Here is a 23731-nt window from a genome sequence, read left to right as displayed (position 1 = left end):
CTTAAATATGTAATTCATAAAAGAAACGTTCATTTAATTGGAGGAGAATTAGAGAGAATTTTCTTTTTATAAAACAGTTTTTTTTTTTGTAAGTGGAACTAAATAGAATCCATAGGGATAGAATGCCAAAGCAAAGCAAAACATTCTCCAGAAAACTTGACCTTGCCACAGTTCTTCATATGTCCACTTTCCAAACTTGTAGTTTTCCCTCCCTCGCTCGCTCGCCAGCAGGCAGACTCGACTTAATGAATTCTGACCTAGATTAGGGGGTAACCTGCAGGATTTGGGGACTATTAAGTTACGCACCTTTCCGTAGGCTCCCCACGAGAGTTCAGTTTCAATGACCATCACCACGATCCCAAACATCCCAAAGATGAGCGCGTAGTCGCTCAGTCGCTTTCTTTTCTCAAACAAGGCCCTCCTGTGCCCGAGCTTCTGTCCGATGTTCTGGTTCTTCTTTTTTCCCGATTTGCTCCCGCTATGGCTACATCCACCCCCTCCTCCTCCTCCTCCTCCTCCGTCCCCCGTAGCGTAAGGCATGAGGGTGGTGGAGTTATTCTCCGGCTTGGAGGCGAGCGTGTCGGACGCGTCCGCCGCAGAGACTGGCTGCAGTGGCTGGGACTCCGAGTCAAACTCGTGCAGGTTTCTGCGGGACGAGCTCAAGTTGCTGAGCGGCCGCATCACGCCGCCGTTGTATCTGCAGCTGCTCATGGTTATTTGGGTGTAAGAGTTACTCTCTCTGTGGCTGCTGGCCGGACTGCCCCGAATCTGCTGCCGGTTGAGCTCGCGGTGAGGATGGTGGTGGTGATGATGATGATGTCTGGATGAACTACCATGACTAGAAGGCGTGAACTCGCTGTATTGAGCGCCTTGCCTGGTTGAAGATGAGACGGACGGTGTCCTTAAAGTTCCCAGCGGCGTCCCGTGCGAATGCTGGCTTTTCCTCGCATCCTCGCAGGTGGAGGAGTTGTTGCAGGTGCAGTGCCTGATGGAGCGCTCTTCCTCCCGCCCGCAGTAGTGCTGGTGCTGGTGCTGGTGCTGCTGCTGCTCTGGATAGAAATCGTTCTGCAACTGCAATGGGGTTTCCATGTCAGAGCTGCTGATTAAAGCAGAGCCCCGTTCATGCACCCTACCGAGGGGGCGTTGTGATGAGGAACGGAGGATAAAAGCTGGCGCGAGGATGGACCCACATCGGCTTCTGTAGAAGTGCGAGCGCGCTTCCGATTGGTCGAACGACCCAAAACAACTGGACTGACGTCACGCAGGAAGGTGGCAACATGCGGTTCAAATGTGCAGACCGTGGTAAGTTTTACATTCACAAATGTTAATGGTCTGAAAGGACATCACGCATTTCAAGGCTGACATGAAGGTTTGTTTTGAAACCTTACAAGGACTTTCAAGCCGCGAAGCAATCAGAAATATGGACATTGATTATACACCATGCACGTTCTTCTTCCTCTTTCATATGTGAATATATTTTTCTTGGATATATCTTTGATATGAATGTTATCCTCAACGTTCATCATATACAATACTTGTTGTTAAAAGTTTTATTAATGTTTTATGATGAATTGGAATTATTAAAACATTATATGTGGAACATCGTATCTTTTGAAATGTTTAAAAAAAAATCAAAATGTGCAGACATTCACAACTCACTGATCCTTGTCTGTTTACTCTGAATCTTTGGAAAGATTTTGTCTTCATTTATCATAATGATTTATAGACTTATTCTTTGACTTAGGAATACAATTTCAGGTTACTATAGCCTATACATTCATGTTTTATTATGAATTTCATTTTTTAGCAGAGAAAGAGGGCAGATGAATTATAAATCACTTAAATAACTGATGGTCAAATTCATCGGGTTTTTCCTCTCTCCAAAATGGAGCAATAATTTAAACATCTCTAAAGTTGTCATTTGTGGAGAAGATGCATAAACACTATGGAGCATGTTAGATTTGTAGGCATGCACATCTTTAAATAAAAAAATTAAATAAAGGATTCAATAACTCACTCATAATTCACAAAAGACTGCATCTGAAATCACATACTCTCTTTTTACTTATTTTGAATAAGTAATCACTATGTGACAGCTAAAAAATGATGTTCTATATATATAGTATAAATATGTGTGCAGTATTAAAGGGGTGGTTGATTATGATTTCACTTTTTTAACTTTAAGTAGTGTGTAATGTTGCTGTTTGAGCACAAACAACATCTGCATAGTCACGACTCTCAAAGTTCAAAGCAAAGGGAGATATTTTCTTTTAAAGAAATCGTTTTTTAAAGGATTAGTTCACTTTAAAAAAAAAATTTGCTGATAATTTACTCACCCGATGTCATCCAAGATATCCATGTCTTTCTTTCTTCAGTCGAAAAGAAATGAAGGTTTTTGAGGAAAACATTCCAGGATTTTTCTACACAGAATGGACTTCAATTGCAACCAACAATACCAATGTTCAAAGAAGGTTCAAATGTCCGTCTCAATGCAGCTTCAAAGTCTCTACACGATCCCAGTCGAGAAATAAGGGTCTTATCTCGCGAAACGATCGGTCATTTAAAAAATTGTATATATATATATATACAGTATATATATATATATACAGTGTATATATATATACAGTGTATATATATATATATATATATATATATATATATATATATATATATATATATATATATATATACTTTTTAACCACAAATGCTCCTCGTGTACCATCTCTGAGATGTGCCACGCATTGCGTCATCACGTTGGAAAGGTCTACAACAAACAGAATGTGGAATGTTTTCTTCAAAAACCTTAATTTCTTTTCGACTGAAGAAAGAAAGACATGGAATGGATATCTTGGATGACATCGGGGTGAGTAAATATTAAGCAAAACATTTTTTGAAGGTGAACTAATCCTTTAAGGACTACAACAAACAGATGGTAGGGACTACACGACATTCCTCCAGGGTTAGTGACATCACTAACCCTAAAATTTACATAAGCCCTGCCCCCGGGAATGCGATTTATAGATTATCATGACAGAATATGATAATCAATGACTAGAAGATGTCACATAAGCTACATAAATTCATCAAATAACCATTCAGAAATGTTGCCTACATGTCCCTCCATTTTTGTCTGAATCCGGTTTGAACATAAAAGGCTAAAAGTTGCCTTCCCTGTGCTGGGAGCAGCAGCTCTTTTGCATTTAAAGGGACAGACCCTCAAAAAGTGACAATTTTAACATGCTATATAAAAATATCTGTGGGGTATTTTGAGCTAAAACTTCACATACACACTCTGGGGACATCAGAGACTTATTTTACATCTTGTGAAAATGGCATTATACCACCCCTTTAATGTAATCTGGACATACTACATTCACCATGTTGTCATTATCATGTGACCTACCAGCATCAGTTGCGTCGCTTCACTGCCTTTGGCTGCATCCAAAATGACATAGGCGAAAAACAGTATGTGACAAATGAAGTATGTCCGAATTGATGACCGGATGACCTACTACTTCCAGCTAAAAATCTGAAGAGTAGCCTAGCCTACGCTGAACACTTTACTATCCCATGAGGCCACAGATGATTTATGAATGACAGTGCAGCAAAGAGTACCGACACTAGGTCACATGATAATGACAACATGGTGAGTGTAGTCTGTCTAGATTACATTCATACTTCACACGAATATAACATACTTTTTTAGCGGTTGTGAAGTAGCCTAATAACTTATTCAAAACAATTATACTCAAGATCGCTATTTCAAACGCAGCCATTCACAAATCCTCTCCTGTGGCCTCATGGCATTGTAAAGTGTCCATAGTACGCACATTTCAGAATCTCGCCAGTAGTAGGTCATCCGGGTACTTTTTGCCTACGCCTTTATGAGAACTGTGAATTCTGACATTCTTCTTTTGTCACATACTGTTTTTCGCCCACTAACCTATATAGTAGGGATTAGGGAAGTAGGCCTATGTGATATCGGATGCAGCCATTCACTTGTAATGATGTTACCTTCAGAAAGTATCTGAATGAATTGTTTTAGTGAACCGATTCAAAAGATCCGATTCACTGGGATGAATAAAAATCGCCACTAGTCACAGTAGTGACAGTAGCCTACACGTGCATCTGACCACTTGGTTTACTCGCGAGACGGACATTTTAAACAGTAGGACGCCACAAATGGAGTGAAAGCAAATAAGTATATCTCAACACTTTCCCGTCAAAGCCAAACTGGTTCATTCTCAGTGATTAAACAGCGGGTTCCTTTTCAATGAAATACCATGCGTCTGCTCAACAAAACGGTGTCTATATAGATCCAGTGAGAATCAGTCCGCTTATGTAAAGCCATAATTTGAATCTCAGCACTCGTGAAAGAGTCGCTGCAGTGTTACCGCAGTCACAGCACGTCACCTCGCAGCGTCAGCAGCTCTGAACACCGGTTGTTATTGTTGTCTCGCCTCTTGCCAACATGCATCTTTATGAAGCGAGATCACAGGACTGCTGTCAATCAAATCACCAGCTGCTCACAGTCGGGCATCACGGAGACAGAGTTTGAACGAAAGGAAAATGACAGGATGTGCTCGGAAACGAGATCGATTTACTTGTAACTGCATGTTTCAACCCATGCTGTTATTAAAGCCATATGGTTCTGTGTACTGCTGCATTCTCCCATAGGAAACGAGTTTCTTGTCAGTTTAATTCAGTTATGTCTCATGTTTTAATTTATTTTTACATTTTATATCATTTTTATTTTATTCCAAACGGATGAAACAAGTACTATTTTCATTTTGGTTTATCTATTCCCTTTATTTGACTACACTACAAGTATGTATGTAAATACATTATTAAATACATAAATATATAATAATAAATTAAGATACAGTACAAGTTTAGTGTATTAAAGTTCATAGGCTATACTCTTTCTCGGTCGACTGTGACTACACGTGCGTACCTTCACGGCCACCGTAGTTACAGATGTTACAACCGGCTAGCGTATGATTACGCTGTCTTCATTCATTAAATACTCTAGACACACAATACAGCCTGTGAAATATCCCAAAGACTCAGAACGTGCATAGAAATGGTTCGAGTTAAACAGGGTTATCTGGTCATTACCGATGACCGAAGCCGATGCGAGGCTGTTTATTGACAAAGCAATCATTCATTAGCTCGCCGTGCTTTGTTAGAGAGTAATGCTACTCTTGTCCAAAAAATCAGCTCGTTACAGTTGATAGATAGTGAATTCGGGCAGCGACGAATGATTGTATCGATTGAATCGATTGATTTGCATGGCATTATGCGAGAACCTGGATTCAGCTGATGTTAACGCATAAGAGAGAGTGAACAATGAGGAGAAAGAAAGGACAGTCAGCATCCTCACATCATGTGGATCCATCGGGTAGGCTGTGTTAAGTTTGACAGTATGAACTTGAGATAAGAGCCTGTTCATTCGCTTCCATAATGAATGATGATGATTTAATAATGTTTTATTTATTATTACTGGTCATCCTACAATGGTTAAATAAAAGAGCATTAATTTGAGTGAATGCAAATATTCGTCATCGCCGTTTATTATATGTATATTGATTTATATTATATAAATATTGATTTTTTATATATATATATATATATATACAGTACCAGTCAAAAGTTTGGAAACGTTACTATTTTTAATGTTTTTGAAAGAAGTCTCTTATGCTCATCAAGCCTGCAGTTAAAAAAACAAAAAACAAAAAAAAAACAGTAATATTATGAAATATTATTACAATTTAAAATAATGGTTCTCTTTTTAAATATACTTTAAAATGTAATTTATTTTTGTGATGCAAAGCTGAATTTTCATCAGCAAGTACTCCAGTCTTTGGTGTCTTATGATCCTTCAGAAATCATTCTAATATGCTGATTTATGATCAATGTTGGAAACAGTTGTGCTGCTTAATATTTTTTTTATAACCTGAGATACTTTTTTCAGGATTATTTGATGAATAAAAAGTTAAAAAGAAATGTTTTTATTTAGAATAGAAATCTTTTGTAACAATATACACTACCGTTCAAAAGTTTGGGAACAATAACAATTTTTTTTAAGAAATTAGTACTTTAATTCAACAAGGATGCGTTAAATTGATAAAAGGTGATGGTAACGATTTATATTGTTAGAAATGTTTTTATTTTGAATAAATGCTGTTTTAATGAATAAATGCTGTTAACGTTTTACTCAATGAATCCTGAAAAAAGTATTCCAAAAAAATATATTAAACAGCACAACTGTTTCCATCATTGATAATAACTGAGTATCAAATCATCATATTAGAATGATTTCTGAAGGATCATAAGACACCAAAGACTGGAGTACTTGCTGATGAAAATTCAGCTTTGCATCACAAAAATAAATTACATTTTAAAATATATTAAAAAAGAGAACCATTATTTTAAATTGTAATAATATTTCATAATATTACTGTTTTTTGTTTTTTTAACTGCAGGCTTGATGAGCATAAGAGACTTCTTTCAAAAACATTAAAAATAGTAATGTTTCCAAACTTTTGACTGGTACTGTATGTATATATATATATATATATATATATAACATATATGATTTATATTTAGGCTATATAACATATATAAATATAATAATATATACACACATATATTATGTAAACAAAGACTTTTTATGTTAGATGCGATTAATCGATTATATATAACCTATTTTTGTGAAAAAGAGGGATGTTTTTGAAATGCTCAAAAAGTGAATAAATGGATTATAACTACTGCATAAATATAATTTAGTACCATAAAATCCCCTAAAAATACAAAATATGAAATAAAAAACATTATCAAACTAAAATACACGACATGCGAACAGAACCAGAGGGTTAAAAAGGAATATTTTTATACATTTTTATATTTTAATTAATCAAGACCGAGATGTTCACTCTTATGCCTTGTCCTTTCCTCACTGGGAAGCTCTGGTACACATCATAAACATCTTTGAGCAGATTACCTCTGTAATCTGTTACCTCTCATTGGTTTCATATGAATTACATAATTAAATTTGATTTTGAATTGGTTCATTTAAATTTTACATGTCAAGCTTTCTATAGATATAATTATTATCCTGACTGAGGCACATTACACTAAGTTTTGGTTCATTTTTGTGACGTGCTCCAGAAAGGAGAAAAAACATGCCAGAATTAAACCCTGATTTTAGAACAATGTATGTGCCACTCGGCCAGGTGTGCCAAAACGCTTATTATAAACTTCAATATTTCATACAAAATAATCATAGAACGCAATGGCACAACGTGCTTCAACATATAAAAGCCAGCGGGGATATTAATAATTCAGCACAGGCAGGGATTTTGAGACCAGAGAGGGGAAATCCCCCCAGCAAATCACCACCTATAGTATCACACGGCTGGAAAACGCTCTCAGCCAATCAGATTTGAGAACCAGAAAGTTTTGTGTGTATATATATATATATATATATATTCATATGTGCAGTATACAGTATATTCTCTGAATATTAGAGCAGTGTTGTCTTGCTAGCACAGTAATAAGCCTCTCAAGGGCATGCATTGTGATTTTGCCACAGTTAAGGAAATGCTTAATTCCAACAGAGCCAGACACTATCATTCCAGAGACTCCTGAAACCAAACGTCCATCAGGATCATCTTTGTCCACTGCTCTTTCTGACTCTGACTCAGATATTGAGATATCAGGCAGTTCCATGATGCCAGTCAGGTCAGTCATCAACTTCAGTATTTGTGCTTGAGACATTGTAAATATGACATAATATAAAGCACCCTCTCAATGAAAAATGTTCGTAATTTTTACAGACACTGTATGCTGCAGTAAAATCCTGCAAAGTCTTTTCTTCCCTTTTGTGACGTATATCTGAGTGAAAAGGCTTCTCGAACAAGAATACAATGTAGGGCGGGAGTTTTGTCATTGGGGAATTGATTGGATGGTCGGATGGTTGTGGTTTGCTATTGGTCGATCTCATGTGAGTGACAGGTTGCCCCGCCCTCACGCCAGTAAACACGTCACCGGAGAAGAGAAGAGATAGGCTAATTCTGCAAGAGGGAGAGATTACATTTCAATTAAAGATTACAAGGGCATAAGAATAAAAAAAAAATTAGCATGGATAAATTATTTATAATAAATACTAAAACATTCCATACAAAATTAAGAATTGTTCATTTTGATTTCATGATGACTTTAATTGGTTAACTGTAATTTACATTACCATATACAGTATGATGAAAACTAAATGGTTTATCAGTGCATTATACAGTATAGTACAGCATGTAATTTTACTGTAAAATGCTGTCAAATTTTCATTTTTTTCATGAATGCAAGGACATTCAATTCCTTGCATAATCACATATGGTTATATTTGAAATAAATAAATACTCATTTTTGTAATCAGTAATGTAAATTAGGGTGTTTTGTGTTAAATTTATGCTATTTAGTTAATGTTTATTGCATTATTTTTGCATTATCGTTTTTGTGAGTGACCATATGTATCGATTTGGTAGTTCAAGTTGATATATTGGTATGATATATTAACATTATATCACTTAATGAAATACACAGTTATAAGTTGTAAGATATACAAGAACCAATCTGCTATCCCGTAAAACATGAAACATTGTTAGTATATTTTTTACGGTGAATTTCTTGCAAGCCCGGCGGGCAGTTTTTTTACTCTAAATTTAATGGGATATATAACAATATTTTGTAATTTATATATATATATATATATATATATATATATTTGTATAACTTAACAGGATACAGTGCATGCTTTGAACAACTTTTTTATCTGGGTTTTTTTTTCTATCACCTGACTAATTGATAATGTTATTGACTATTTTCCATTACCAGTTATTATCAGTTTGATCAAATATTTGCATCCCCACAATGGAATGTACTGTGCTTTGAACCACAATTATTGAGATTAACTGATAATGAAAATGATTTCATAAAATAGTTGTAGCCTTTATGCTTTATACGGTATGCTTTATACTTTGATATCAAGGCAAGTAGAGCGTAAGAAAAAAGCGTCATCGTCTGAGGATGAACTATCACTGTCTGACGAGGAGGAAGTAACTGTGGTGAAGATGGAGAGAAGACTGAAGCACAACAGAACAACAAGATCTACCTCACAAGCTCCACAAACACAACAGAAGGGCTCACGAATGGTAAAAACAAGCATTTTCTAGACCCAGTTTGACAATTTTGGGTGCATCCCAGCCATCGTTTGGGTTGCATGGAAATAATCATCTCATTGACGTTTTAGGTGACCAATAGCGCGCACCCCTCGCCCCTGAAGACGTCTGGGATAGCAGGTACAGATGAGCAGAGTCACTACATCAATCTAAACTGCTCCCATGATAAAAACTCATTAATCGCTTGGATGGTTTCAGTATTGCTGAATCCAGCTGAGTCTGAGGTGAAGATGCATTTGCTGCATCGATTCGTGTGTTGCTGAGCTTTGTTGACATGCTCTCCTTTCCAGCGTCTGATTCGGTCCAGGAGAGGAGACAACAGCAGATGTGTGGCACTTCCCAGGAGAGCGACAGCTCCCGTCGCAGCAGAAAGAGGCGGGCTTCTGAGGTGAGCTCACACACAGTCATTGGATTAACGTGGGTCGTTCCTTCTCTGATCCTCTCAATACTGACAGCAAGGAGTTTTCTGCCGCTGCAAATCCACCAAGGCTAAATTGAAGAGAGTGTCCCGATCAAGGACACCAACAGTATGTCTTTCTACCTGTGACTGCCAGGTTACGGTTAATCCCTTTTCAAGATGATGTATTAGTCTATTTGTCACTGGCGAGGGTGTGTGCGTTCGCACTAGGCTTATGGAGCGCTGCAGGGATGACGTATTTTTGTAGGCCAGCCGAGAAGTTCGCATCACCCTGGTTCCCTCGACAAAAACCCAATAGGATTTTTCCACTGGCCTTTGAATTGCACAAAATAAGCTCTGATATCAAAAGTTTACGATTCTTACATGTTTTGTTCATCATGGTAATCTTCACCAATTAACTTTTGAATCGTAAATACAATCATCAAAAGTAAGAAGCTAAATATAGGTTATAATCGAACAACACTATTGTCTCATGACTTAAACGTCACCATCACCAAGTTTCTAACAACTCTTTCAGTCTTTGTTTAACCCGTACTGTTCGCGTGTTGGTCAAAAATGACAAAAAATGTATTTTAATTTTTTTCAATGAAATGATTGTACTATATTTTAGTACAATAAATGTTTTTATTTAATATTTTGTATTTTTAGGGGATTTTATGGTAATAAATTATATTTGTGCAGTAGTTATAATTATTCACTTTTTGAGCATAGACCTGAAAATGACATCTCCAACTTAGACTGTCATAAATCTTTAATGCTTTGAAGCACAAACTTAAGTTTTTAAAGAAGACATTTGGCAGATTATTGCTGAAGTAAAAAAAAAAAAAAAAAAAGTGAACTTGAAAAAAGTTATACAATTTTACATTTATTGTTATGAAAAATGTGTTATTTTCAATTTGTATATGAAATATATATTTTCCAAAACATGTTTTACTCTTATACTGAGAGAAAATCAAAGCCATAAATCTAAACAAGCTGTGTTCCAAATTTGAGGTTGATATCTGAACAAATTAGCTTTCAGTAAAAATCTGTTTGTGCGCAGTACCAAACGTTTCCACTAGATGAAATTCGTCATTTTTGACCGCGAACAATGCAAGTGTGACTATTTTCTTCAGGACCATTTAGCCTTTTTGAATCATGCCCATTATATTTTTGTGTTTTCACACAGCAAGTGCCAAAACCTTTACCAAGTTTCGTACCTTTCCAATAAAGTAAAAAATGTATGTAAAGATGTAAAATTTTAAGAAATGACCGTTCATTGACTTTATGGAAACCGGAGTGCTAAAATGCGAACTCTTTTCCGGGGTTTGGCCTACAAAAAAGCATCATCCCTGCAGTATTCAGGGAAGTGGGCCATAACAGTGTCTCATGTCTCATTAGATGGATGATTCAGAGGAAGAGGGGCCTGAGCCAGGATCTAAAGATCAGGAACGTATGCTGAGAAAACTCCAGAGGAAGTTCCCTCATCTGAACAAGAATGTGAGTCATCACTTACAGAAGCTGGCCGTTTTGGTATGTACACCAGATATTTGTTTGAGCTTGAGGGCTAAAGTTGAAGTGTGCGACTTCCCACAGGAACTCAGGGATGTGCTTCAGGAACACAGCTGGCTCATTGAGGATGCCTTGGAAACACTACGAATGTTCTCTGATCTTGGTGAGGTTTGATAGGGTATTTATTGTGTATAGCTTTAAAATCGCAATTGACATTATAGTATTATAGTATTTCAAAAGCAGTTTGACAGTAGTAACACAGTTCTCATGAAACAATAGCCAATGGACACTTTACTATCCCATGAGGCCACTGTAGAGGAGTCTTCATAGTTATAAATAGCAGAGAATGGCGTTACAACTGACATCGTAGATCACAACAATGATGACATGGTGGAATAGTATGTTTGCATAAAACAACAGCATAAATCAAAACTGCCTAACATTACTGAATGAAATGTCGACCCAGGACGAGCTATAGGACTGTGAAGCTTTGGGGGTGTAGATGTACTCGATATACACAGTTACAGAAACAGATGATTGGGTTTGAGAACTGTAATTTTGGTGCCCCAAATTGCTGGTATGATGGAAAAACCGAGCATCTTTTTTGCTAATTTTACACAGGTAAAGTGTATATTTTTTAGTTTGTGCCTCTAGTGACACCAAATGGAATTGCAATATATACATATTTATTAAAATACATTTATTGATTAAATATGTTTATTTTTGAATTATTTATGAACTAGTAAATTCAATGTTGATTTATTTATTTTACAGTCTGTTTCTGGCTCTTTTTCCTCTTCCTAAACAAGGGCTATAACTGGTCTTGAACTGTGTACTGACATTTATTTTGGCAGTAGCATCACAGAAAAAAATAATTAAATTAAAAATGAAAGATTTTACCTAAAATGTCAACTCATGACTATGTTTTTTTTCCATCCAGAAAAAGATTCTCATGTAAAATTTTAAGTCTCGCATACATTTAACTGCTAGTTGCTTTGCAATTACAATTCTAATCGAATTTTAGATAGAAACATGATAGCATATGAGAACGAAGATTCAACGTAAGTGTCATAATTGCCCTAAAGCTTACATTCTTTCTGTACGTTTAGTGGTTGAGTCTGAGGATGATGCCTCTCAAGTATCCACTGCTGCCAAACGCACCAGACGGGTCGCAAATACCCGCCAACAAGCTCAGGTTCCCCAACTTCCCAGCCCACCCCAACCGAAACCACGCAGACCTCTTGACGGGACCAAAACACCTCAGAGGAGTGCAAAGCAGTCGGTAGTCACAAAAAACGTATATGTGAGCTCGTCTGAGGAGTGCAGTGACTCTGAGGCCTCTATGGTGAATGTATTACTGGACTCTGACTCTGACCAATCAGATGAGACTCTATCCAAACTCAAATCAGAGATCCTCAGCTTCTTTCAGACCGCTTCTGCGGATGAGCTCACACTCATTGCAGGATGCTCTTTGAAGAAGGCTCAGAAAATCACCGAGCTGAGACCCTTTAAAAGGTGGAAAGACCTGGTGAGAGAACTGTGCATTTTACATTCTGTTCATAACTGCCAGAACATTTAGGTCATGATCAAAGAGCAACACTTTTGCAAATCTCTTTCTCAGGATGATGCCATGCACAGAGGAAATGGTCTTTCCATTGAGCTGCTGGCAGGATGTCGGGAGGTTCTGAAGGAAAGGGAAGTTGTTAAAGGTCTCATGAGCAAGTGCGAGGAGATATCGGTAAAACTGATCCAAGACGTGACCCGAATGATGAACAATGGCCCGGGCTCTATGAGCCAGCCCCAGATCCTCACTAGCACGTAAGATTTAACATCAGGTTGTGGAAAAATTGGCATTTTCATTGTCGAGTGATTGATTCTTTTAATATTTCTCTGAGTTCAATATTTTTTATGTTTTTGTCTAGATTCCAGTTGAAACCGTACCAGCTGATTGGACTGAACTGGCTGGCTTTACTACATCAGAACAAACTTAGTGGAATCCTGGCAGATGAGATGGTAATGGAATAATAGTCCTTTTATAAATATTTAGTGATGTTATGAATATGATCTCAATGTTTATTACATGGAAAGGACTGCACATTTAATCACTAGGATGCACTTTCTTAATTTAGGGTTTGGGGAAGACCATCCAGGCCATCTCGTTCCTGGCATACCTCTATCAGGAAGGGAACCATGGGCCTCATCTGATCACCGTTCCTGCTTCTACACTTGGTGAACAGAGCAATGCGCATCTAAATAACCATCAGCATAAAACATCCAACCATCTGAATCATCTTAATTTGTTGTTATTTTTACAGATAATTGGGTTCGGGAACTGAAACTTTGGTGCCCCAGTTTCAAAGTGCTTGTATATTATGGTAAAACCAAGAATCTTTTTTGCAGATTTTTTACACATGAATTTCTTTTCCTAAACAGCTTTTCACTAAACTCACAAAATGCATTTTGTAATTATATAAATAAATAAATAGTAGGTTGTAAAACTAAATTAACCCCCAATAGGTTGATGAGGTATCAACCTGAAGGGGGTTTATTCTGAGATAACAACCGGCTGGATGTACATTATCCAGCTTATTACACGGCTGCTTAATCACATAAGTAAATAATTAGACACGAAATATTGATCTGAGATTAAATATTTTATTAGGTCTTTAAACTCAAAGCTTCCGAGGAGAGAGCAGTTGCTAGTGCGGCAAGTTCAAACTAGACGGACATTTAAGAGATACGGTATACAGTCATACCACTTATTACACAGCATTTCGCCACATAAATAATTATGGAGATAAGAGATATTGATTTCAGATTAAACTTTTTTTTACATCGTACCTGTTTGTCTCTTATTATCCAACACTTTACAAAAAAATAGTCACAAAATGGCAGCAGCTGCGTTTGTATGAAACAAGAGAGAGTGAGTCAGTCCACGATACTGGATGGCATAATTGAATAACTGTACCCAAAATATTGATTTGAATGAGTTTTATTATTTTATTAGCTCACCAAATGCAAAACTTCCACGAAGAAAAAAGGTTCCTAACAAGCGTATAGCGTTACTGACTTCAGTATCCCGGATGAGCCTGCGTTATTTGTTTTCAGCGGTTGTTATCTGGGAATAACCTACCGCTGGATGGCATGATTGACCAATCAGAATCAAGTATTCCACAGAGCCGTGTAATTAATATATATATTATACTACGGGGCTGTTGAAGGCTTGAATCTGATCAGCTAAAGTAGTTCCACTACATACGTTCCAGCCTACAACAACAAAAGAACCAAAACCCACAACGACACTGACCAAGCAAATAAATATAGTAGACAATAGGATAAATACCACACATAATGTCCATGTTTTTTGCCACCAAATACATTTTATTATGTACGAAAAGCACGTAGGCTACTCTTTCTCCCACTCTCCCACTCAAACGCACAAACATAGGCCTACAGTACGGACACACACTCACACAGAAACGTGTCGTCAGCGCTGCTCTGATGATTTTATCAGTAAAATAGATTAAAAACGTAAAAGCTAAATGGCATTTCTCACTAGCGAGGTGATAAAGATGCTGTTCTTGGAGCAGATAAACTTACAGTTTCGCTATTAGTAGAGACGCTGCTGCCAAACACTGTTGAGAGACGCACCAGACCGAGGTTATCGCATATGCTTAATCTTAATCTCTCATAAGCGTTTTCAGGACAAAAGCTTGACAAATGTCTTGAAATACATCATCTGAACAATGTTTTGAGGAGTGGTAACTGTAGTATAAGGGGAATAATTGACTCTGCATCACCACCTCGAGTGTGCATTATTTTTCTAATAATTCAACGGCCCATCATCAATTATTTCTTGATGGAAATAGTTTTTAGCATGAATAAATTACACACTTTACTTTTAATGTAAAATTTCAAAGAAAATGTTGGTGTCAATCTAACTGATTTATTTCGGTAGGGTCTGCCGAGGATCGCAAGTATATGCGCTACGAGATTCTGAATCAAATAGTGGATTACAACATCATTGTCTCCACGTGAGTATCGAAGTTCAAGCTCTCAAGCTTGACCTGAACCCTTGAAGAAAGAGTCGAGGCGTCATATCCTTCATAGACCACCTGCATGCAAATCCGAGAAGGGTACCAAGCATGAGGCTTCTGGGGAAATGTGTATCTTTTGAACTTTGTTACACACACAGAACCACAAACCGTGAAGCTAGCATAGAAAAAAGCACCCTTGTTAAAGACATAATAATGATGAAATACTCAGCGTTTGAGTGAACGTGAAAAGGTCCAAGTAAAATGACCCTGTCCCATTCATTATTTATGGTAATGAAACATGGCTGTGCCTCATGTCCTGCCCCTTAATACCTCAGCTCATTAAATGGTCTCTTGTGCACAGTTACAACCTGGCTATTGGAAATAACAGTGACCGCAACCTGTTCTGCAAGCTCAAGCTGGAGTATGCCGTGTTCGACGAAGGCCACTTGCTGAAGAACATGAACTCGCTGCGCTACCGACACCTCATGGCCATCAACGTAAGATCCCTATAAGTTGCATGTATAGCTGTCGTCCATAGCAACGTGTCAGTGGTCATTAAGAATAAATGCCTTGAGCTCTATTACAGCCACACGTCTGTTTTTGTAAAAGCAGGACTGTGTGCGGCCCAGATGGGGTTAAACTGCCTTTGCCCCCTCAGGCACTCAGGTTTCTCCTCCATTTGTGTTCCTCCAGGCCAAAAATCGACTGCTGCTCACTGGAACCCCACTGCAAAACAACCTACTCGAGCTCATGTCCCTGCTCAACTTCATCATGCCCAGCATGTTCTCCAGCAGCACTTCACAGATCTCCAAGATGTTCTCCATGGTAGAACTTGCACACACCTAAACGTCCATCTTTTATCCACCTTATTTCTCAAAGTAAGAGCGGGCGTGGTTGCTAAAGCAGTCTTCCCTCTTTAGGGGATGCACCTTTATTAAAATTCTTGCTGATATTTATTTATAATTATGGGCAATTTAAAGTTTAATCCAATTTTGTTTTTAATACAAAAACTGTTGTATCATTTTAACTTTATAATGTGAAATCTGAAAAAAAATTATATTCATTTTACTAAAGAAAATTAGCGTAAAATTTGCATGCAGAGTGAAATATGCAATATCTGCCAGTTTAAATTCAATAATCGACCAATACAGATCAATTTAAAATCTCTAATATCTGCTGATATCCAATATTGCACAGATTTTTTTTTTTTTTTTGCTTCAGAAGATTTATTTTGTTTTTGTTTTCTTCTTTCTAAAAGTTTAGCACAAGGGCTTACTTGAGTTTGTGGTCTCACTTTAATCAATCAACCACCTAAAAATGTATTGAAAATCAACCAACATACCTTAGCAACACCCGAGCAGCCACCCAGCCATTCTCTAAAGAAAGCACACATAACACCTTAGAAACCACCTAGTAATGTCCTAGAAAGCATCCAAAACACCCTAGCAACACCCTAGCAGCCACCTAGCCATTCTCTAGAGAAAGCACCCAGAACACCCTAGCAACACACTAGCAGCCAACGTGCCATTCTCTTGAGAATGCACCCACAACACCCTAGCAACACCCTAGCAGCCACCCAGCCATTCTCCAGAGAAAGCACCCAGAACACCCTAGCAACACCCTAGCAGCCAACGTGCCATTCTCTTGAGAATGCACCCACAACACCCTAGCAGCCACCCAGCCATTCTCCAGAGAAAGCACCCAGAACACCCTAGCAACACCCTAGCAGCCACCCAGCCATTCTCCAGAGAAAGCACCCAGAACACCCTAGCAACACACTAGCAGCCAACGTGCCATTCTCTTGAGAATGCACCCACAACACCCTAGCAACACCCTAGCAGCCACCCAGCCATTCTCCAGAGAAAGCACCCAGAACACCCTAGCAACACCCTAGCAGCCAACGTGCCATTCTCTTGAGAATGCACCCACAACACCCTAGCAACACCCTAGCAGCCACCCAGCCATTCTCCAGAGAAAGCACCCAGAACACCCTAGCAACACCCTAGCAGCCAACGTGCCATTCTCTTGAGAATGAACCCACAACACCCTAGCAACACCCTAGCAGCCACCCAGCCATTCTCCAGAGAAAGCACCCAGAACACCCTAGCAACCACCTCTCCATGTCCTAGAAAGCACCCAGAACACATTAGCAACACCTTAGCAGCCACCTAGCCATGAATTAGAGAAAAGCACCCAGAACACCTTAGCAACCACCTAGCCATGACCTAGAAAGCATCCAGAACACTTTAGCGATGCTTTGCCATGCCCTAGAGACACCCAAGCATCAAGACCAGCACCATTCCAATTGTCTTCAGTAAATTTAAAAATGTAGTTCCAGATGTTTCTTTAATCTGTCTCCACCAGAAATCTTCAGAGGAGCAGAGCAGTTTTGAGAGGGACAGGATTACCCAGGCCAAGCTCATCATGAAACCTTTCATCCTGAGACGTGTGAAGAGCGAGGTGCATCAGCATGCATAGTCCATAAGCATTTTGCATAATGCATGTGCTTTCAGAATGCATGCCAATGTGGAAATCTGTTGGACAACATCACAAATGCATTATTCAGTCTCACAAGCAGATGAGGCACTTTGCTTGTCATGTCGACCCTCTGTGACTCTAGGGCACTCGAGTGGTTCACTGACTGACAGATGATGATGTGCTCGACAGGTCCTGAAGCAGTTGCCTGCCAAAGAGGAGCAGGTTGAATTTTGTGCCATGTCCGAGAGGCAGCAGGAACTCTACAACGCTCTTTTCCACAAACTGAAGCGCTCCAGTAATAGAGAAAGTATGTATTTGAGGGAGATGGTGTTGTAAAATGTACTGGCTTCAGTATACAGTATGTGAACCAGAGTTTATTAACAATGTCTGTCTGCAGAACGTGAGCTGACCAATGTGATGATGCAGCTGAGAAAGATGTCCAACCATCCGCTCCTTCATCGGCAGTATTACACCACAGAAAAACTCAAAGCCATGAGCAAACTCATGCTCAAGGTCAGAGATATTTTCATATGAAGTTTTACATGTTGATCAAGCCCATATTAGGTTCTTATCAGGTTCAGACGGAATCGGTGGAATTCTTACATTTTCTGGCTGATTTTAAGTAACTGAACTCACTATGGAAAGTTACTATCGTTTCCATCTTATTCTATCCAAGAACCATCCATTTATTAGGACTATTTATGAATATGAATAATGTTTATACAACAGTTATTATTGTTATATTATAAAACAATTATTGGTAACTCTGGTGACATAGTTACACATTACTACATGTACTTACTATAGTAATAACAGTAAATTATGCATAATTACAAGTAACTAACCCTAACCCTAACCGTAACTACAACTCTGTAGTACATGTAGTTAATTAATATTACTCAGTACTTACTAGAGATAGTACAATGCAACTACGTCACCTTAAAATAAAGTGTAAGCAATTATTGAACAACAATATAAAATATAATATTTTGTATAAATAGTTTTTAATTATTATTTTTATTGATTAATTATTATTATTATTATTAAGCTGCTGAGGAAAGTATGCCTTTAATACATTTCAGAGCAATGGTTGTCAGTGGTTGAAAAATAAATAAATAATATTTTTTATGATTATACAACAACAAAAACAATTACTGAACAACAATAAAAATATAATATTTTATTTTATGTACTATGTATTATTAATATTATTATTATTGGCCACAAACAGCTGTGTGGACAATAATTATAATAATTAATTAATTCTATCAATTCTTTAATACTCATTATTAACAACAATAATAAAATATTCTTGAAAATTCGATTTTTTTTATTTATTGTTGTGTAATGATGATTTAGTTATTCAAAAAATTGGTTCCGCATTTTGGTCATACACAATCCAGAAAATATTTGTATAGGTCATAAAACAGAAATATTGGCCAGTCTTAACTCAGTTTTTCATAAAGAACCGCAGCAGGGAATGAGCACAATTAGGGCAGATATTTATTGCGATTGCAGTTTTTAGGTTGCCATCTATAACTGTATACAACATCTTGTATTGTTACACGTGTATCTTATCTGAAGAGTCTGTGTGCTTCACCTTTAATTGGCTGAAACATTCCAGGAGCCGAGTCACCGTGACGCAGATCCCGCTCTCATCAAAGAGGACATGGAGGTGCTCTCAGACTTTGAGTTACACCGCCTCTCTCAGCAGTATTCTGCACTGCAGGAATACCAACTCGACACAGAAACACTGCTGGACTCGGGGAAGCTCAGCCTCCTCGCACAGCTGCTGAACTCCCAGAAGGAGAAGGTTGGGGGAAAACAGATTCCTGTTATGTTCCGCAGACCAAATTACATTTCCAATAACCCTTCAGAGTATAATGAAAGCTATTTACCTGTGCAGAGAAATGCACTTCCAAATTACACCATACTGCATACGTTTAACTATAGAAGCAAGAATGTACTTGGTTTTAAGTAAAGCACACAGTAGACGTCATCATATTCCAAACCCGTATGACTTTCTTTCGTCTGTGGAACACAAAAGCAGACATTTAGCAGAATGTTCATGCTGCTTTTTTCCAGACAATGAATTTCATCCTCTCATTTCCATCAGTGTGGTCACTTTCTCTCTCTCTTTCCCCCAGGGTGATCGAGTGGTGCTGTTTAGCCAGTTCACAATGATGCTTGACATTTTGGAGGTGTTCCTGAGACACCATAAGCACAGATACATCCGGCTGGACGGTTCAACACCCATGAGTGACAGGTAAACACTCTTGTCCAATGTTGCTCAGTATAGGAGTCGTGAGAATCCACCCTTCCTCCCTCCAAATCATCATCATGAATGTCCTTCTGGCATCGACTCAAGTCCAGACTCATGACAGGAATGAGTGAACGCGGTGATGTTGACAGTGTGTGATGAGGTGGACCTGATGTTTATTGTGTCTTGTCACAGCTGTCGTAAATCAAGGATGGTGTCTCCTTCACTGACACTCAGGTTCTCCATCCGTGTCCTTGAAGACTTTGTCGGTCTTAATTTCATGGTTTTGTTGTGTGAAAATGATGTTTGAGCCATCTTGTTTTGTGTTCTACCTGTGCTGTTATTGTTTTGGCAGGTGTGGATGAGTTTTTGTTTTGGGTTTTGTTTGCAAAAAGCTGTTTTGTTTGATAATTTGACCTTTGCACAGTCTGATGTTAGAATATTATAACCCATTTAATGGAAAAATGGGCATTATAAAAAATGTATACTACTACTACTACTACTGATAATTATTCTAAGATTTTTATTCTAATATTTTATTCATTTATTGTGATTATTTGTTTTATTGTTTTTGAAAGAAGTCTTTTGTGTTCACAGAGGAGGCATTTATTTGAAAAATATAGTAAAAACAGTGATATTAAAAAATATTATTACCATTTTAAGTAACTATTTTCTATTTTAATATATTGTAAAATGTAATTTATTCCTGAGATAAAAGCTGAAATTTCAGCATCATTACTCCAGTCTTCAGTGTCACATGATCATTCTAATATCATGATTTGGTGCTTTATTAACTGAAAATTCAAAAGAACATAATTTATTTGAAATAGAAATATTCTGTAACATTATAAATGTTTTTACTATCACCTTTGACCAATTTAAAGCATCTTTGTTTAATAAAAGTATTAATTTCTTACAAAACAAAACATTACTAACTTTTGAATGGTATTGTACATGTGTTCATCAAGAGATTGTGCTCTTTAAGGGTTAACTGTTTTTCAAAACCTACTGCTACCCATTTAAGTAAGTAGATGTTGAATAATTCTTATTCATGTTGTTGGCATGTTGAGGAAATTATGTTTTCTGCACTCTGAAAGCAGATCCACTTTGCATGCACTTCCAAAGGATGAGGACTCAGGTTTTACAGTATTGATTCGAGTCTACGCCATCATTACTGTTGCACTGTGTATACAAGTGCTGATTAAGCCTCCAGAGCTGAAATTTAAATATGATTGGCGTTTTGTTTCCGACAGGCGCTGTAAGAGGGAGACCAATCACCCTGTTGATGGTCCTGGTACACGGTCCAGTCTGTCTGACCAATCAGAGCAGAGTAGACCAATCACGACAGACTGGGTCATCTGACAAATCAGAGCAGAGTAGACCAGTCACGACAGACCGAGTCATCTGACCAATCAGAGCAGAGTAGACCAATCACGACAGACTGGGTCATCTGACAAATCAGAGCAGAGTAGACCAATAACAACAGCCTGGACCATCTGACTAATCAGAGCAGAGTAGACCAATCACGACAGACCGAGTCATCTGACCAATCAGAGCAGAGTAGACCAATCACGACAGACTGGGTCATCTGACAAATCAGAGCAGAGTAGACCAATAACAACAGCCTGGACCATCTGACTAATCAGAGCAGAGTAGACCAATCACGACAGACAGGGTCATCTGACAAATCAGAGCAGAGTAGACCAGTCACGACAGACTGGGTCATCTGACAAATCAGAGCAGAGTAGACCAATCACGACAGACTGGGTCATCTGACAAATCAGAGCAGAGTAGACCAATAACAACAGCCTGGACCATCTGACCAATCAGAGCAGAGTAGACCAATCACGACAGACTGGGTCATCTGACAAATCAGAGCAGAGTAGACCAGTCACGACAGACCGAGTCATCTGACCAATCAGAGCAGAGTAGACCAATCACGACAGACTGGGTCATCTGACAAATCAGAGCAGAGTAGACCAATAACAACAGCCTGGACCATCTGACTAATCAGAGCAGAGTAGACCAATCACGACAGACAGGGTCATCTGACAAATCAGAGCAGAGTAGACCAGTCACGACAGACCGAGTCATCTGACCAATCAGAGCAGAGTAGACCAATCACGACAGACTGGGTCATCTGACAAATCAGAGCAGACTAGACCAATAACAACAGCCTGGACCATCTGACTAATCAGAGCAGAGTAGACCAATCACAACAGACTGGGTCATCTGACCAATCAGAGCAGAGTAGACCAATCATGACAGACCGGGTCATCTGACCAATCAGAGCAGAGCAGGCTCTCGGAAGGGAGGGGTTTAGAGAGACGAATCCTTTATCGTACCATTTCAGACACTGTGAGAAAATATGCTGCAATGTATATTATGACAAAATTAACGTTTTTCGGACCAGGGATGCATGTAAACCTGTTGTAGGAGACCTCCAAAACTAAATTAAGAACATTTAAAATAGCACAACAGGGGCACTTTAAAATATACCAGATATGAATATAACATGAATATTACAAATATCAGTTGATAACCTGTATGGTACCAATATATTGTGCATATAATGCATGGTAGATGTCCACCTTAATTGAATTATTGTGATAAGGATGTAAAGGGGAAGTATTACCAAAATGTGTGACCAACCACACTTATTCTGTTTTATTCATATAGATCACTGTCCTGTTCCACCACCATTGTTTTGTTGGCCAAAGCACTTAAGCCCATTATCCATAGGAACCATTGCTACTGTTAGCGTACTGTAAATCACCTTTTCACTTGTAAATCACAGAGTATTTTCTAAATGCCAATTAAGTAAATGGACAGTAACTGTAAATCTGACTGGGCTTTTACAGAATTGGGCTGATTGACCAGTTCAACACAGACCAGGACATATTTGTGTTCCTGCTGTCCACCAGAGCCGGAGGGCTGGGCATTAACCTGACCTCTGCCAATGTGGTCATCCTTCACGATATCGACTGCAACCCTTACAATGACAAACAGGCAGAGGGCCGCTGTCACCGGGTGGGACAAACCAAGTAAGAGACATTGAACATGTGTGTCTTTGCTGCTGTTAAAGTGGTGTTTTGTCCTCATGCTTTTATATCTGAGTGCATGTGTCCCGTTAAAGGACGGTGAAGGTGATCAAGCTGATAAGTAAGGACTCCATAGAGGACGCCATGCTTCGGATTGGAGAAAGAAAACTCAAACTGGAGCAGCACATGACCGCAACTGCAACTGAGGAGGGTGAGAATACTTTAATGAAACTCGCAGGGATTTTCACCAGTGTTTTGTTGTAAAATTAATACATATATGTTTGGTTCTTCCAGATGAAGAGGACACGTTACCTGATGACATGACCTCGCTGCTCAAAGCTTCTCTTGGACTCTGAAATCTGGCTCAGACAACAAACGTACTGTAATATCGTGACACTTGACTGAATCTGAATGAAAAGAAGTGCTGTAGCACATTTAAGTTTTGCATTTTCCTACAACACCTGAAAAAATGTAAGGTGCAAATGAGCAGATGTTTACTTTTCTACTGTACTTGGCAAAAATACTGTAATGTTGTTGTGTTTGTTTGATTTTTTTTGTGTGTTTGTGGAGTTTTAAATCTGCATTTGTTTGAATAAAAAAAAAAAAAAAGTTGTTTAATGAATTTTTGTTTTGCAAATAAATTGTTTATTTGCTATTTCTGGAGTTAGTCTTGATTTTGTGGTTTCGGTCTCGACTTTGCATCTCAGATAAGGTCACAGTCAATTTCCATTTTTTTTAAATGTAATGGACAACATTGGGCCAGTCAAATCCAA

At 38.2% G+C, this 23731-nt stretch overlaps 2 protein-coding genes across 6 annotated transcripts in view; one reads left to right on the top strand and one right to left on the bottom strand.

Moving 5' to 3' along the window:
• The window catches only part of kcnn2 (potassium calcium-activated channel subfamily N member 2), a 39778-nt gene extending 38575 nt beyond the window's left edge, over window positions 1-1203 (bottom strand). For all 3 annotated transcript variants that reach the window (XM_082158406.1, XM_082158404.1, XM_082158405.1), the window contains exon 1: window positions 307-1203. In XM_082158406.1, the coding sequence (XP_082014532.1) occupies window positions 307-1089 (783 nt within the window). In that variant the 5' untranslated portion in view covers window positions 1090-1203. The remainder of the gene's footprint in view (window positions 1-306) is intronic.
• On the top strand, window positions 1180-23561 carry smarcad1b (SNF2 related chromatin remodeling ATPase with DExD box 1b). Of its 3 annotated transcripts, none has more exons than XM_082158398.1 (23): window positions 1180-1302; window positions 7620-7743; window positions 9044-9206; window positions 9305-9353; window positions 9524-9621; window positions 11032-11130; window positions 11227-11305; window positions 12252-12670; window positions 12764-12960; window positions 13065-13155; window positions 13272-13371; window positions 13458-13517; window positions 15101-15176; window positions 15541-15676; window positions 15873-16004; window positions 17544-17639; window positions 17847-17964; window positions 18055-18170; window positions 19282-19470; window positions 19805-19923; window positions 22779-22961; window positions 23054-23169; window positions 23253-23561. In XM_082158398.1, exons 1-23 carry the CDS (start codon window positions 1278-1280, stop codon window positions 23312-23314), a joined length of 2847 nt encoding a protein of 948 aa, XP_082014524.1. In that variant the 5' UTR covers window positions 1180-1277; the 3' UTR covers window positions 23315-23561. The 3 variants fall into 3 exon arrangements, with proteins under 3 accessions (XP_082014524.1, XP_082014523.1, XP_082014522.1); XM_082158397.1 differs by lacking the exon at window positions 1180-1302 and adding an exon at window positions 4986-5401 and having other exon boundaries at window positions 7641-7743; XM_082158396.1 differs by lacking the exon at window positions 1180-1302 and adding an exon at window positions 4986-5401.
• Window positions 23562-23731: the final 170 nt, after the last annotated feature.

Source organism: Leuciscus leuciscus (assembly GCF_965113295.1).
Source record: "Leuciscus leuciscus genome assembly, chromosome: 24".
NCBI classification, from domain to species: domain Eukaryota; kingdom Metazoa; phylum Chordata; class Actinopteri; order Cypriniformes; family Leuciscidae; genus Leuciscus; species Leuciscus leuciscus.
Note: the sequence above shows the minus strand (reverse complement) of the source record. Positions and strands in the feature narration are given on the sequence as shown.